General features: G+C 31.1%; 1 protein-coding gene across 8 annotated transcripts in view; it reads left to right on the top strand.

Annotated features, from left to right (window-relative positions):
* LOC118196962 (semaphorin-2A-like) overlaps positions 1-14,373 on the top strand; it is a 745,632-nt gene that overhangs the window by 717,509 nt on the left and 13,750 nt on the right. For all 8 annotated transcript variants that reach the window (XM_085810484.1, XM_085810482.1, XM_085810486.1 and 5 more), the window contains 6 exons: positions 1,646-1,986; positions 3,980-4,104; positions 6,143-6,294; positions 8,922-8,968; positions 9,621-9,902; positions 13,600-13,709. In XM_085810484.1, the coding sequence (XP_085666610.1) occupies positions 1,646-1,986; positions 3,980-4,104; positions 6,143-6,294; positions 8,922-8,968; positions 9,621-9,902; positions 13,600-13,709 (1,057 nt within the window). The remainder of the gene's footprint in view (positions 1-1,645; positions 1,987-3,979; positions 4,105-6,142; positions 6,295-8,921; positions 8,969-9,620; positions 9,903-13,599; positions 13,710-14,373) is intronic.

Raw genomic sequence — 14,373 nt, 5'->3', positions numbered from 1 at the left:
TAAGCTTTTACTGTTAAAGGATGACTGCTTGAAACAATTTCTCGTCTTCTGATTTCAGAAATGTGTCTCTTTTTAACTTAAATTACTTTGCTTGGAATATATGTTAAAGGAAAACTGTTATGCAATGAAAATTTAGAAAATGTTCAGAATTTTGATTTAAGTTAAATTACTCATATTTAAATATTAATATGAGTGGAAAAATAAATTGTATTTATTATTAGGTGCCAAACGAATACAATTAATATGGCTTATTATTTATTTTCTATATTTTGAACTGACATTTCATCATTAAATCTTGTAAATCTAGTTTAGTTCTGCATAGTTTTTTTTTCTCTCATTGTAAACTAATTCTGCAATGTTGTGCAATTCTATTTAGAATATATTTAATCTTCTAAATAGAATTGCACAACAAATGTCATTAACTTTTCAGTAATGCTTCCAGTTTAAGTTTTGATATTTAATTAAATATGGCTAGAACTGGAACTGAATTTCTTCAGTTTTCTACAGTTTTTTGTACTCAGAATGCTCTTTATAGTTCAGTCTATTTCTGTTGAGTTATGGATCTCACTTACATGTTTGGTAGATATACTGCAAATTAAAAAAAATCCTGAAAAAAATTATTGCAAATGTAAGGAATTTTTATATGCTTGCAGATTAATGCATTAATATTCCTAAAAGATAATTATTGAAGCATAAACCGAAATTTCAGGAATTTTAATTTGAAGTGTTCATGTTTGATGGTAGTAATATTTTTGTTTCACATACCACTTTATTATTATTATTAAAAAGTATTAATTTTATCAAAATAATTTTCTTTGATTTTGAAACCCATAACAAAAAGAAAAAAACAAAGGTTATGAAAAAAAAAAAATTCCTCAAAATAAAATCTTATCAATTTATTCAACTGAAAGGAGAAATAAAGTTATACAGAATTAAAATTGTTAACCTCTTGCTATGAGATTCTTAATTCTTATTTTCATTAAAAGATTTTATTTATTTATTAATGGTGCCACTTGTTAAATAGCTGTTATAAATTTACTTGTATTTGTAATAATAATATGTTCCAAATGTATGTATATATCTGTGAAAGAAAGAATTTGCAGTAGATAGGCTCATGTGTTTCCTTGCTGATAATTATAAATTTTTTAATATGAAAATTTACAGAACAATTATTAATGAGAATGGGGAGTGAATCGAGAACTAGGAGTGATGCTGATGTGTAGAGCAGAAAGAATAAAAGGAGCCATGGGATCTGCTGAATCGAACTGCTAACTTTGTATTGGATTCCCTAAAACCTCTTTCACATAGAACTAATATTAAAGCTCTAGAATCAAAAACATTCAAAAATTTTGAGAATGATGAAAATTAAACCCCATTTTTGCCATGGGAGGATATACATTCTTTTCTTCTCTAAAATGGGACTCGAACTTTTAGTGCACTTCCACTCTCTATGGGTCGACTCTGAAAGAACTACCACTCTTTTTGATGACTCACCATTTGCTTATTCAGTAAAGTGAATCGATTCTTTGAATCAGTTTATGGGTGGATGTCTCATCCATCTGTACATAACTTTATGTATTTTATTTTTGATTTTGTCATATTTTATTACATATCTAATTTTTTACATATTTTAAACATTATATAGGAATGGACTGATGGGATCAGCAATATGTAGCTACAGCTTAGATTCCATACAAGAAGTATTTAATGGAAAATTTAAGGAACAAGCTACTTCATCATCTGCGTGGTTGCCAGTGCTTACCAGCAAAGTTCCAGAACCTAGACCAGGTTTGTGTGTCAATGATACACAAACACTTCCAGATTCAGTTTTGAATTTCATACGTGGCCATCCCTTAATGGATTCAGCTGTTTCTCATGATAATGCTAAACCCGTGTATTACAAGAGAGATGTCATATTCACTTGTCTTGTGGTTGACATGATAGAAGTTGATGGAGTACATTATACTGTCTACTATGCAGGTTCAAGTAAGTATTATTATTTGAAGTTGCCTACATAAGTTAAATATAAATTTGATGATAAATTTTATATGAGTAAGGTGTGTTAAAACTACCACTAAAAGCAATATAAACATCATATATGTGTATATGTATTCTCCGTATTAGAAAAAAAAATTATCATCATGGCAGACTTTCTCCGAAACAGGGGACAAAAGAATAAAAGGAAGACACCAAAAAACAACGTTGACTACATGGTACTATGTAGTTTTCAGATACACTCTATAACAAAAAAAGAATCGATTCACTAAGAAGGAGTTGTCCGATGGACACAGAAATTGGCGGATAGCAAGATTATGTGCAGAATAGAAAATGGTTAAAGTTTCAGAACAATGAATGATTTATTTCAGATTTACATAATTACAAAATAACAAGCTCAATAAGGTGTTGACCCAACTCTAACCTGGATACAAGCTGCCACACGACATGGCATAGACTGATAAAGCTCCCAGGTGGTCTCCTGTGGTATTTCTTGCTAAATTTGTTCCAATTGTTGGTCTATTTTCAATTCTCAATTAATTAATATTCCTTCTTCGAAAGCAATTCCCTTCCCTGCTTACTAAGAAGGACCTGTATTAGTTGTCTTGGAAAACAGTAGAGTTTTGTATAAAATTTATTTCGAATTATCAAATATTTGCTATAATTTTTCATCAAAAGCAAATGATTTTTCTTTCCGCTCACAGTTTATGCAGCATTTTTTAGAAATTTTTATACCTTCAAAAAATTTAAATGATGTTTCTTTGTTCAAGTTGCCATCACAGAAACATTTAGGGCCATTTGAAATTGGCCTATTACAGGATGTACCACTGAATTTTTTGACTTTAATTATGTTGCAACATTTCTCAAATATTAAAACGTTTCATATATACATTCTTATGCTTTTTGCAGTTCTGTTATGTAGTTAGTTACCACTTTTGTTTGTTGTACATGGTTCTGGCATATGTTTTCTATGTGTATTCTGAAATTATATCTGTGTTATATATTTTTCATGATATCACTACATATTTATGAATTTAAATACGAAGTATCTGTTATAATAAGAAATTTGATATAATGCCAACCATTTTGTAATTTCAGAGAAAGAATTCCATCTTCTTTTTACATATATTAAGTATGCATTTTTTTATTACAAAAATTATTCTGATTTCTAGTTGTGTGCAAACATTAAAAAAATTTCTCTTTTAGCTCTAGCTTCAAAATAACATAATTTTGTAAAAATAAGAAACATTTAAATTCAGCCATCTGGTGATGCAATATACATCTCATTTCAGCCTTTTTAAATTGAGTATAACATTGTTTTTTAATGTGTATTTCCTTTCTTTCCTCTTTTGAGGTACTCTCTGTAATTTTTTTCTTTTTCTACACTGCTATTAAATGATGAATGATGTAATCATAGACAATAAGTTAATCCCTTTCTGAAACAGGTATTTTTATAAACTTATTTTTGCAGAAAATGTCTTTATGTATATATGTATAAAACACCAGTCTTTTTAATCCCTTAACTGCCGCGGGCGTATATATACGCCTTGCTCAGCCGATGCGTTAACTGCCCCAGATGCGCAGCCGATGCGTTAACTTTGCGAATAATTTTAGGTGTAGCAGCGCAAAGCAAATGATAGCAGTTTGGAAGGACGTATATATACGCCTGGGGCAGTTAACGCATCGGCTGAGCAAGGCGTATATATACGCCCGCGGCAGTTAAGGGGTTAAAAATGCTATCTAAAATTTGTTTATTGGTAGAAATAAGTACACAGAATGAACAAGAAAATTATGCTGTTGGAAGTAAAAATAAAATGTATGATAAATATATATTTAGAGTAAATGATGTATTGATTAAGAAAATGCAGCCAATAATTAAATTTTTTAAAAAAATTAATGAATAATATTTTTTTAATTCTTCACACATAAGTATTATTTTTTAAATAACTTTTAAGTAATTATATATTTTTAAAAATCTTTCTAGCTGAAGGTTATGTCTATAAACTAGTAGAATGGTATGATCGACTTGGTGAAGAGCATTCTAATTTAGTGGATATATTTGAGGCTACAGTACCTGATCCTGTCAGAGCTATTGAAATATCCAGCAAGGTATATCTTTGTTTAATTTGCCATTTGAAATACACCACTCCATGGAGAAAACTGCAATACTGTACAACAGAGATTATGTGTAGAAAATAAATAATGGAAATTTTTTGCTTATTTATTTTCTACACGTCATTGAAATTGTGATGAAGAATGTTAACATAATTTTAGTTTGTTAAACTAATTTAATTTGGGGGAAAAAAAAAAGTTTTAAGACTTTCTCTAAAGTAAATGCCTCTTTTCCCTCATTCTCTTTGTTTGTGCCACAGTAAAAAAAAATTACTTTGAGATAATATTTGTAACATTTTCAAATTGTTTAGTAATGGTTTAACTACAAGCCTACAAACAGCCAGTTTGTTTTAATAATGTATATTGGCAGAAATTCAGCATTATGCAACAGCTGTGGGCTAGACTAAGAGCATAGAAGAAGGCAGTGTGACAACCTAAATTGAGATTCAAGCTGTAAGATAAATATCACAGCATGTAAATTGATCCAGGTGTTATCATTAAGTTATGCACTTTTAATCTACAAATGGTAGCATTCTGTAAGATATATTGAAAAGTTTTAATGATCCTGTATCAACACAGACATTTTTGTCAATTGATGAGGCAGATTTGTTGTCAAGGCCATCATTCTTTGTCAAGCCATCATCATGAATGTACGCAGTGATGTGATCATATATTTAGAGTAAAACTTGCACCAGAACTATTTTAGGTGAGTGGGTTTCAACATGTCTTAGCAATTCTAATTATTAAATGAGTGTTTTAAGTTACATGGCAGTCATGCTTATCTTTCTGTTATTGTTAAGCATCATTCAGCTTGCAATGATGGGACCACAACATCGGTAGCTGGTATCCTCTAATTTAATATAATAAGCATATTAAAAACATGCCAGTATGCTCCTCAGGTGCTGCATTACTACAACTTATGTACCAAATAGCACTTTCCAGTACGAGCGTAGTCCACCCACAACTAACATCAGCAGGTATCCTTCGCATTAGTGTTCAGGTGTTTTCTTGGGCAGTATATTTTCCTGAAATACAGTTAGATCTGTTGCCAGTCAGGAATCTCTGAAACATGTTTGAGTGAATGCTAATCAACATCTTTGCAATAAGGATGACCAGAGAACTGTGATCATTGTCTGAAGATAGAATTTCACTAGTTATTGATTCATTTCCAATACAGAACTGATTCTTATGATTGTATGATCCAAAATAGTGGCCACGATGTTTACTGAGTCCTTATATAGTTTGCCATGGTTTTCTCCATGTGCAATGTGGTTACAAGCCAGTTTCCATAAGAAAATTCTCCAGAAAGCCATTCCTTCCCTTAGTCAGGTAGCTCTTGCATGCTTTGCTATAATGCAAGTTATCCAATCCTATACATTTAGCTATTTGTTAGTTGCAAATGTTTAAAATTAAAATTCACTTTTTCCAGTTACCCCTTCCCCCATTATAAGCAATTTTTTCATGGTATTACAATTTCTTTTTTTGCAGAGAAATGTATATATTTTTTTCAAAACATATTATTCATATAAATATCTAATATGTTAGAAAGAAATATCTTTTGTTATACCTTATTGATACGGTGGTTAGTGACAGGATATTGCATACATTATTTTAAGGATCCCCCCCCCTCATATGAGAAATCAGCTTTATTGAAACATTTTATGTTTGCTTTTGTTTTGTCATAATTTTGTGTGTTAAGTACCTATATATTTAATTAATTTGAATGAAATTTTTTCCCTTGGATTATAGAGATGTTTTTAATTTCTACATTTTTCACTTCTGCATAAAAAAAAGAACTGATATTTTTTTAAATTGTTATTTTACTTTTATGTGTCTTTCCATCTCAAAACTAAAAACTGCTATATTGCACACTTTATTATTGTTTAATGAATTTATGAATTATTAAGATGACAATTATAAGATGACAATAAAGCATTAAGCTTTTTGTAAGTAGTAATAAATGAATTATATAAAGCATTAAATTATGTATAAATAAATGTACAAGTGTTATAATGTTCATAAATTTAATTTTCAGCACAAATCTCTGTACGTCTCTTCTGACTATGTGTTGCGGCAGTTTGATCTTGTTATGTGCAAAGGAAGGTTTGCAAACTGCCTTCGTTGCATTCAAGATCCTTACTGTGGTTGGGATAAAGAACGTGGAGAATGCAAACCATATGTTAGTGGGTATGTATTTCATCCCTCAATAAATTTTGCATGCTGCGCATTAATGTGTAGTAAAGATATTGTTTTAAAAAAATTTATAATTATAATTTGTCATAATTTGTGAAAATAAACAGTTATAAAGAAGAATTCATTAGAAAAGTAATTATAATATAAAAGTGTGTAAGTGTTCTTACTTTCTTTTTTGTTGAGCACAAGCTTATGTAATGAACTTATTTGTTGTTTTCAAACTATTTTGATGTTTTTCCTTAAAATACAATAATAGCAGTTTTTAAATGTTTAATTCTGTAACAAACATATATATATTAACAAAAGTTATCATTCAACTATTGTAGAACAATCTCTGCTGCACATTTTGACATGCTTTTTCAACTGACTGATTGAATAAAACCCAGATTGAGCATCTAATGCTGATAACAGACTAGCTTCATTGTCTTCTTACACAGAATATAGTCATAATTAATCAGTGTGTTTTCTAGGATCCTTTCAAATAATTTATTAATATTTCATCATGTAATGTTTAAATGTGTTATAATTTTCTCATTTATTCCTCATTTTGATTTTTTATGGGGCATTTTTCAATGGTTTCATCATGACAGCTGCTATAATCATTGTAGCATTTGACATCATTGTCAATAGCTAAAATTTCTTCTTCATAATCTTTGCTTGAATCATAATGGCTTCAGATTCATATTCAGTTATTTTTAGCATTTCTGTAATTTAACTTTAAAAATCATAGTAAGAAAACAGTTCTAATTGGTGTCTATTTATTACTTACTAATTATTTGTAGCATATCGTAGCTCTTAATTTAGTTCTAAAATTTATGTCTGAAAAAATTTCTCCAACTTTCTCTAGTATAGCAACTCTAAAATTTTTTATATTCCATGTTCTGTGGGATGAAATAAATTACATAATGCCCAATAGTAGAAATTATTGTTGAATATTTTTCAGATGGCCTAAATTTTGAGAATATATATTGAATCGAGAATCATATAAACTTTCCTTGAACATTTACCACTTTATATCCCACCTATGCAAATGAGTCTCGTAAATTTTGGAAGTCATTACTGAATGAGTAGGCTTTCAGTTCTCAGTGCAGTAAGCAAGAACAAAAATAAACAAGACTGATTGTATCAGTTTTTTACTCGCTAATTTAGCTTTTGTGTAATAGTATGAATGGCTTTTTTATAAGATATTGTTTATTTTGAATTAGGAAAAGGATGCTTTACATTCAACCTGATTATTTTTTGTTATTAATTCTATAAAACATTTATAAAAAATAATAGGGCTCAGTTTTCTAACCAAGACAGAATTCTTTCAGAAAATTATAAAGAATTCATAATATTAACTTAAGGGAACAAAAAATAAAGTCTCGATATTAAAAAAAGTATACAATTTTTTAATTATTGATAAAGCTTAATGGGGATGATAAAAATAATACACAGAAATGAATACAATGGCTTTGTAAACAAGCATTCCTCGATTCTGTTCTGCTAAAGATCTGCACATGCATTCCCTTATGGAACAAACAACAGGAACCTATTGTAGGTAAACCAACAGGAATAAGTTTATGGAACAAACAACAGGAACTAGATAGAATTATGGAACAGGTTTAGTTGTGTGGTTTCTTCTTCTTCTGTTCTTCGTCTGTTTCTGAGATTCTAATATTTCCTATTTTTCCTTCTGGATTCTGAATATCTTCTGTTTTGCTTCTTTCTTTTCCCATGATAAATTTGGAAATCAGTAGAATTTTAAAAGCTTGGTTATTTCTACGGCTTCTTTTATATGCATTTTTATGCTGAATCAGAATTCAAATTATGTGGTATCAGTACTCTTTTAATATGAAGAATTTATAGTTTCTCTACTTTATTTGTGTAATAGTACCATTTTAATGAGTCATTGGTAAATAGATTTTATAATCATAGAAGTTACGATGTTATTAATCTTTCAACCTGATTATTAGATTTTCATTAAATGATGTTTCATGTTTTTATTATACAACAATCTTTGAACTCCTTTGAAGTGAATGTCATTCCTCTGTCAGAATTTATGTAAAATGGGTTTCCAATCAAAGATTTCTGTAATTCTAATTTGGCTATCACTTCAGCTTTAAAAGCTTTTTTAATTTAATACAGTTATGTTATTTTAAAGTGACAGTTATTTTAAAGAATGTTTTATGTAAAGTAACCATTTGAAGCTCATAATGTAGTCTCAAAAACTTAAAATAAGTTTTTTTTTTTTTTTAATTTTTTTTATTACTGTCTTCTCAATAATTAGCTAAATTTTGCTATTAAAATTACCCAAAGAAACTACAAAACCTGATAGTTTGGTTAAAAGAAATAATAGCGAAATTAAAATCAAAAAGAGACTTCTGTGGTAACATATAATTCGGAATCATTGAGAACATCAATGCATGTTAAATCATTTTTTGGAGTCAAACCTGATGTCTCAATTAAATAAGATATTACAGAACATCCTGATCACTCTTATTTCTTTTGGTTAGAGTTTTGAGATTTATTGTGCATAAATAGCTTCTCTAACAATTGTCTAGCTTTATGAGCTGGAATTGTCTGTATTAACTTTAAATATGCTTTTTTATTGAAAATTAATATGCTTCTGCTTATTTTAGATTACTGCAAGATGTAACGAATGCAACTCCTGGAATCTGTGATAACTGTAAGTTTGATATTTCTCCCATAAAAGACTTCTTTACTTGTAATGTTACTTTTCTTATTTTATAATTTCTTGGAATAAACAAAAGTAGTGAATACTTTCCACTATTTATGTTTTGATATTTTGTATTCAAAGTGTTCTGGTGGTTTATAGAAGTGTGTATAAAAATGCATATAAATGAAATTTAAATATTTCCTTTTGAATTCAAAAGTTACTTGCACAGTAAATCTAACATTTGGATTAATATTGAAATTAAATTTGTTATAAGGTCTTGGAAATATGAGAGAAGTTAAAATTGACATACCAGGATGCCAAAATATATTATATATGATCCATTCTAGAAAATGAGTGGAAGAAAATTAAAAACAGAATTTTTTATTTACATTTTATTTTTTATAGGCAGGATTTTAGATATTTCACTAGAAATAGAATATAAATTATTTATATTCTGGGGGAAGGCATTAAATTTTCTTTTTTATAGTCTTCATTCATTCTGTTGTTTTTGTAGTAATATGAAATTATTGCATTTGATTTATAAAGCAGAATAATTTTAGCATTCTCATGTATTTATTATCTTGAAGGTATATTAATGTGTAATAAATAATATCTTTAGAGATCATAATTTAGTGAAAAATATTCTTATTTGTATTTTCAGGTGTGAAAAACAAACCGCTTCATGTATTTTGGGGTCAAAGTGTTCATCTTTCTTGTGCCATTCACATGCCAGACATCGAGAGCATGGGCATGGGTCCTTTGCGGTGGTTTCATTACAGTAGAGAAAAAGGCAAATATGCTGTGGTGCATCGACGAGAAAAGTACATCCACACTGCTGACCATGGGCTTGTTATTCTGTCTGTGTCAGAGAGAGATGCTGGGCGATATGATTGCAAATTAGGAACTAGCACATTATGCAGTTTCAATATCACTGTTGATACTAGTAAGTCTCATTTGATAATTTTATGGCAGAAAGGGAAACAAAGCTCTTAACTTTGATAACTCTTTAAAGCACCAGAAGAACATTAATAAATATTTTATCCATTTCTTGTAAACAAAAGTAGATATTTATTATCTTCAAAATGATTAGCATGTAAAATCATCATTTAGAAAAATTATTGTAATGATTGTGCCCTGTTGTAATTAACCCTTTAAAATCAAAATTTGCATTATTATTGGAAGTTCTTGCCGTATAGTTTTACGTTCTCTCTGCGCAGAACAGGTACCTCAGGATCAGTTATAATTTTTTTTTTAATTTGAAAACATTCTTAATTTTCATAATTTTCAGCATTTATATTCATAATTTTTATTCATAATTTTCAGCATTTATATTTAATTTTGTGCATTCATAACTTTATTAAAGAATTATTGTGTACTCCTATGCATACTCTCTTGGTATAAATGGTTAGCCTGTCAACCTGCATATTAGAAGATTCACAGCTTAAACCTTGATGATGAGATAGTTGATTTCTCATGTTTCTCATTATTCATTTAACTGTTATATTTAGCAAGAATGATATATACATGTTGAGGTACGCGCAAGTAGCACGTGTCTACAAAAATATAGATAACATTAGTTAGAAAAGCAGCAATTGTAATTGAGATAGGCATATACAATTAAGAAGGAGATTTAATAAGGAGAATTAACATAGATATATAATAATGGCTTAAGAAAGAGTACAGTCCCAACACAGATGTGGGTGTCGAAGTTTACATATCACGTTGAAGGCACACGACTGAAGTAGTTATACAGACGCACACAGACTGAAGTCATTTCTCAGAACTGCTGGGGAAAACTCGTCTCTCCCAATCAGCCCGTAGGGGTTCCTGATGCTAAAGCAAAGTTTAAAGTTTAAAAAAATTAAACATTTAGCAGTAGTAGCAATAAAAGCTCCCTGAGATATTATGTTATGCAGACATTGAAGACAATAAAAAGGTTTTGAACTTAACCAATTTATTAACAATATAATAAAGAATAAAAACACAGAAAATAAATTTCAACAATATCAGAGTCTTAGGAAAAATATAATATAACCATCATTAATCAAATAATATTTTTACCTGGTCTCCAAAACACTGGCATTCAATACAAACAAAAATGTCCTAAACATTAATTATGCGGCCTAAAAATGAAGTTGGCTACACATTCAAAACGTCCATGATCAATGTTTGAGAAAACACTTGAAAATTTAAATGAAGTTCTTGAAAGCACTTAAAACCGGCCTAACTCCGTTTGCACGAGGAATCGCCGCTCACGTGTTTTAAATGCCGCCTTCATTGAAGAACATGGATGCCGCCCACGGCAGTCACTCACATGGTAGCCTCTGGAACCAAGGAACTTGGTAGCCTTTGGAACCTGGAACAATAATCTTGTGGACATGAACCAAGGAATCCCATTCCGGAACAACACCATCCCGCGGACAGGCACCAAGGAACTTTATTCAGGAACAGCGATCCCGCAAACCGGAACCAAGGCACTTTAATCACCGGACTGCATGCATCCTTCTGAAGGGGCTGGAAACCGCTCACTTAAGTGCCAGGAAAGCAGAATCTAGAAGGGGGAGGACTGAGCCAGAGCGACGCGAGATACTTATACCTAGAAGTAGGAATGACGTCATCTCACGGCAACCAATCAGCTATCGGCACGAATCGACTTTCCAAATGACGTAACATCACGTTTCGTTTTTGCATCTCAATTAGGTTGAAACAGTCCGTTCTCAACGCAAACAGTGGCAGTAAGAAAAAGAAGTAGAAGTAACTACTATATTACATTAAAATAAGAACTAAACTAAATAAACATTTCATGGAGGAGAGATGATGTAAAAGGTTTACAATAAGTTATATTTTCCAACAGTTCTAAACAGGTTTACTGTCTTTGTTTGCTGTTTTGTCAATTGGCAGTTTTCTCTAGAGTTTTTGAGTCTGTATCGCCTCTTTGGTGCTGCCGCTGCATACTCTCTCTGCAGTGTCAACGAAATGTGACATACCGATGCGGGAGTCGAATTTATCGTCCAGAATGAGTGATACAAATTTCCGAAGGTTTTTTTTCATGCTTTTTGAAACAAGTTGAGAAGAACCCATGGTTACAAAAGCAGGTTTCAGTTATATCTATGGAGATCGTTTGCTTAGTCCGTTTTATTTTGAAATCAAACATTTTATCTTCTCTTTCTAGCACTTTAAATGGTCCATCATAAGGAGCTTGGAGTAGTTTTCTAACTCTGTCATGTCGAACAAACACATGCATTCGTGGATGAACAAAACAGGTTCGCTGGCTATGGCTAGAAGTCGTGGTCGGGCAGACACTAGCAAGATTTTAAATGCTCCACGAACTGTTTGGGGTACGTGTCCAAAGGTGTTGGATTAAAAAATTCTCCTGGGAGACGAATAGTCTTTCCATATGCAAGTTCAGAAGTGGTTGCTCCTAAGTCCTCCTTGAATGCGGAGTGGAAACCCATCAGGAGTGTTGGAAGGGCCACCATTCAGTGACTGGTATCATACGCTTTTAAGGCAGCTTTCAATGGACGGTGAAATTCCTCTATTCGCCTGTAGATAGTACAGAGATGTCTTGATTCTCTTGATTCCCAATAATTGGGAAAGAGCTTGAAATAAGCCGCTTTCAAACTTTCACCCTTGGTCGTTAGTAATAACAGTTGGACAAGCAAATCGAGTAATCCAGTGGTCATAGAAAGCCTGTGCTATTGTGCATGCAGTTATGTCTGGTATGGGTGCTGCTTCGGGCCATCTAGTAAACCTGTCTATCTTAGTTAAACAGTAATAATTATTTTGAGAAGGAGGTAGCATACCAATGAGGTCAAAGTGGACGTGATCAAATCTCTGTTATTGATCTGAAAACTTCATTAACGGGTTTCTAGTATGTCTGCTTACTTTTGCTTTCTGGCATGGAATGCACAGAGCGCCTAATTTACACAATCTTTACAGATGGAACAAAGATAAGGAAAAAAATTTGACCACATACCTGTAAATCCTCCTTAACAGTGTGATAAACCACGTGTAATCTGTATGATAACATGAGAAGGAAATTAAAGGAAATAAATAGGATGGACCATTCATCACTCATAAAAAAGAGCATTCTCTTCAAAATAAGGCATATTTTTAGCTTTATAACAAAGATTGAGACAGATAGCCATTAGGAATCTGAAATAGAAGGAGCAAGAGTAGAGTCACCAGTGAGGTACACGCAAGTAACACGTGCTTACAAAAGTATAGATAACATTACTTAGGAACGTAGCAATTGTAATTGAGATAGGCATATACCATTAAGAAGGAGATTTAATAAGGAGAATTAACATAGATACATAATAATGGCTTAAGAAAGAGTACAGTCCCAACACAGACATGGGTGCCGAAGTTTACATAGCACGTTGAAGGCACACAACTGAAGTAGTTACACAGACTGAAGTCATTACTCAGAACTGCCAGGGAAAACTCATCTCTTCCTGTCAGCCTGTAGGGTTGCCAAACAGGTTTGCTGTTTCACCAAATGGTGGTTTTCTCTAGAGTTTTTGAGTCTGTATCACGTGTTTGGTGCTGTTACTGCAATATTTTGCAGTCAATTAATTTTATAACTAAGGTTTGTTTTTTTACCCTTCTTTTCTAAGAATTATTTTGTGATTTTTCAGAAACTTGCAGTGCTCCATCAGAGGCAGAATATCGAAAAATTTATTCAGATTGGTGCCATGAATTTGAGAAATATAAAATGGCTATGAAGACATGGCAAAATAAACAAGCAGTAAGTTGAACTTTTTGAATATTAAATTAAAATGTTTATTAAACATTACACCAATTGAATCTTCAGTAAGAAGGATTTTCATGTTCTTTATTAAAATATAATAACCAATAAATATTAGGTAGTTTAGATTTAAGCAGATATTATTACTGTTTATACTATTTTTTATTGTATGTTTAGTGGTACTAGTTGTTACTATATTGTTTATTTTCACATTTTAGAGCTTGTCTTCCATGTAAAAAGAAAATTTATTCTGGAATTGAGTTAAAATCGTCTGCATTCGCAATTGTTTAAGACTTTCTATGTATGTCTATGTATACCTACTTTCTATGTATTTATATTGATTAATCTGCAGTTGCTAATATGAAAAAAATTTCTGTCAGTTCTTTTAACTGAAAGGAACTGAAGTTTTTTGTGATAATTTTGTTGAGATGATATAATTGCTTCTCTTTGCATGTATTCCTCAATATGAGGTTGGAAGAAAATGTGATCTTCTTACTAGACTTTCTGCATATATATTTATTCATGCTCTGGTGAATAAATATCTTTCATGTTAAACAGCTGAAGCATACTATAAGGAAATCATTAGTCAATGTATTGGCAGCAAGAAAGAGATAGTTTTCCAGTAGCAAAAGCCTCTGTGGGATTTTAGGCAGTTAAGCTACAG

Source organism: Stegodyphus dumicola, chromosome 2 (genome assembly GCF_044657685.1).
Source record: "Stegodyphus dumicola isolate Sdum_Otavi_A_Nest chromosome 2, ASM4465768v1".
NCBI classification, from domain to species: Eukaryota; Metazoa; Arthropoda; class Arachnida; order Araneae; family Eresidae; genus Stegodyphus; species Stegodyphus dumicola.
The sequence above is the reverse complement of the archived record's forward strand: the minus strand, read 5'-3'. Positions and strand labels throughout refer to the sequence as shown.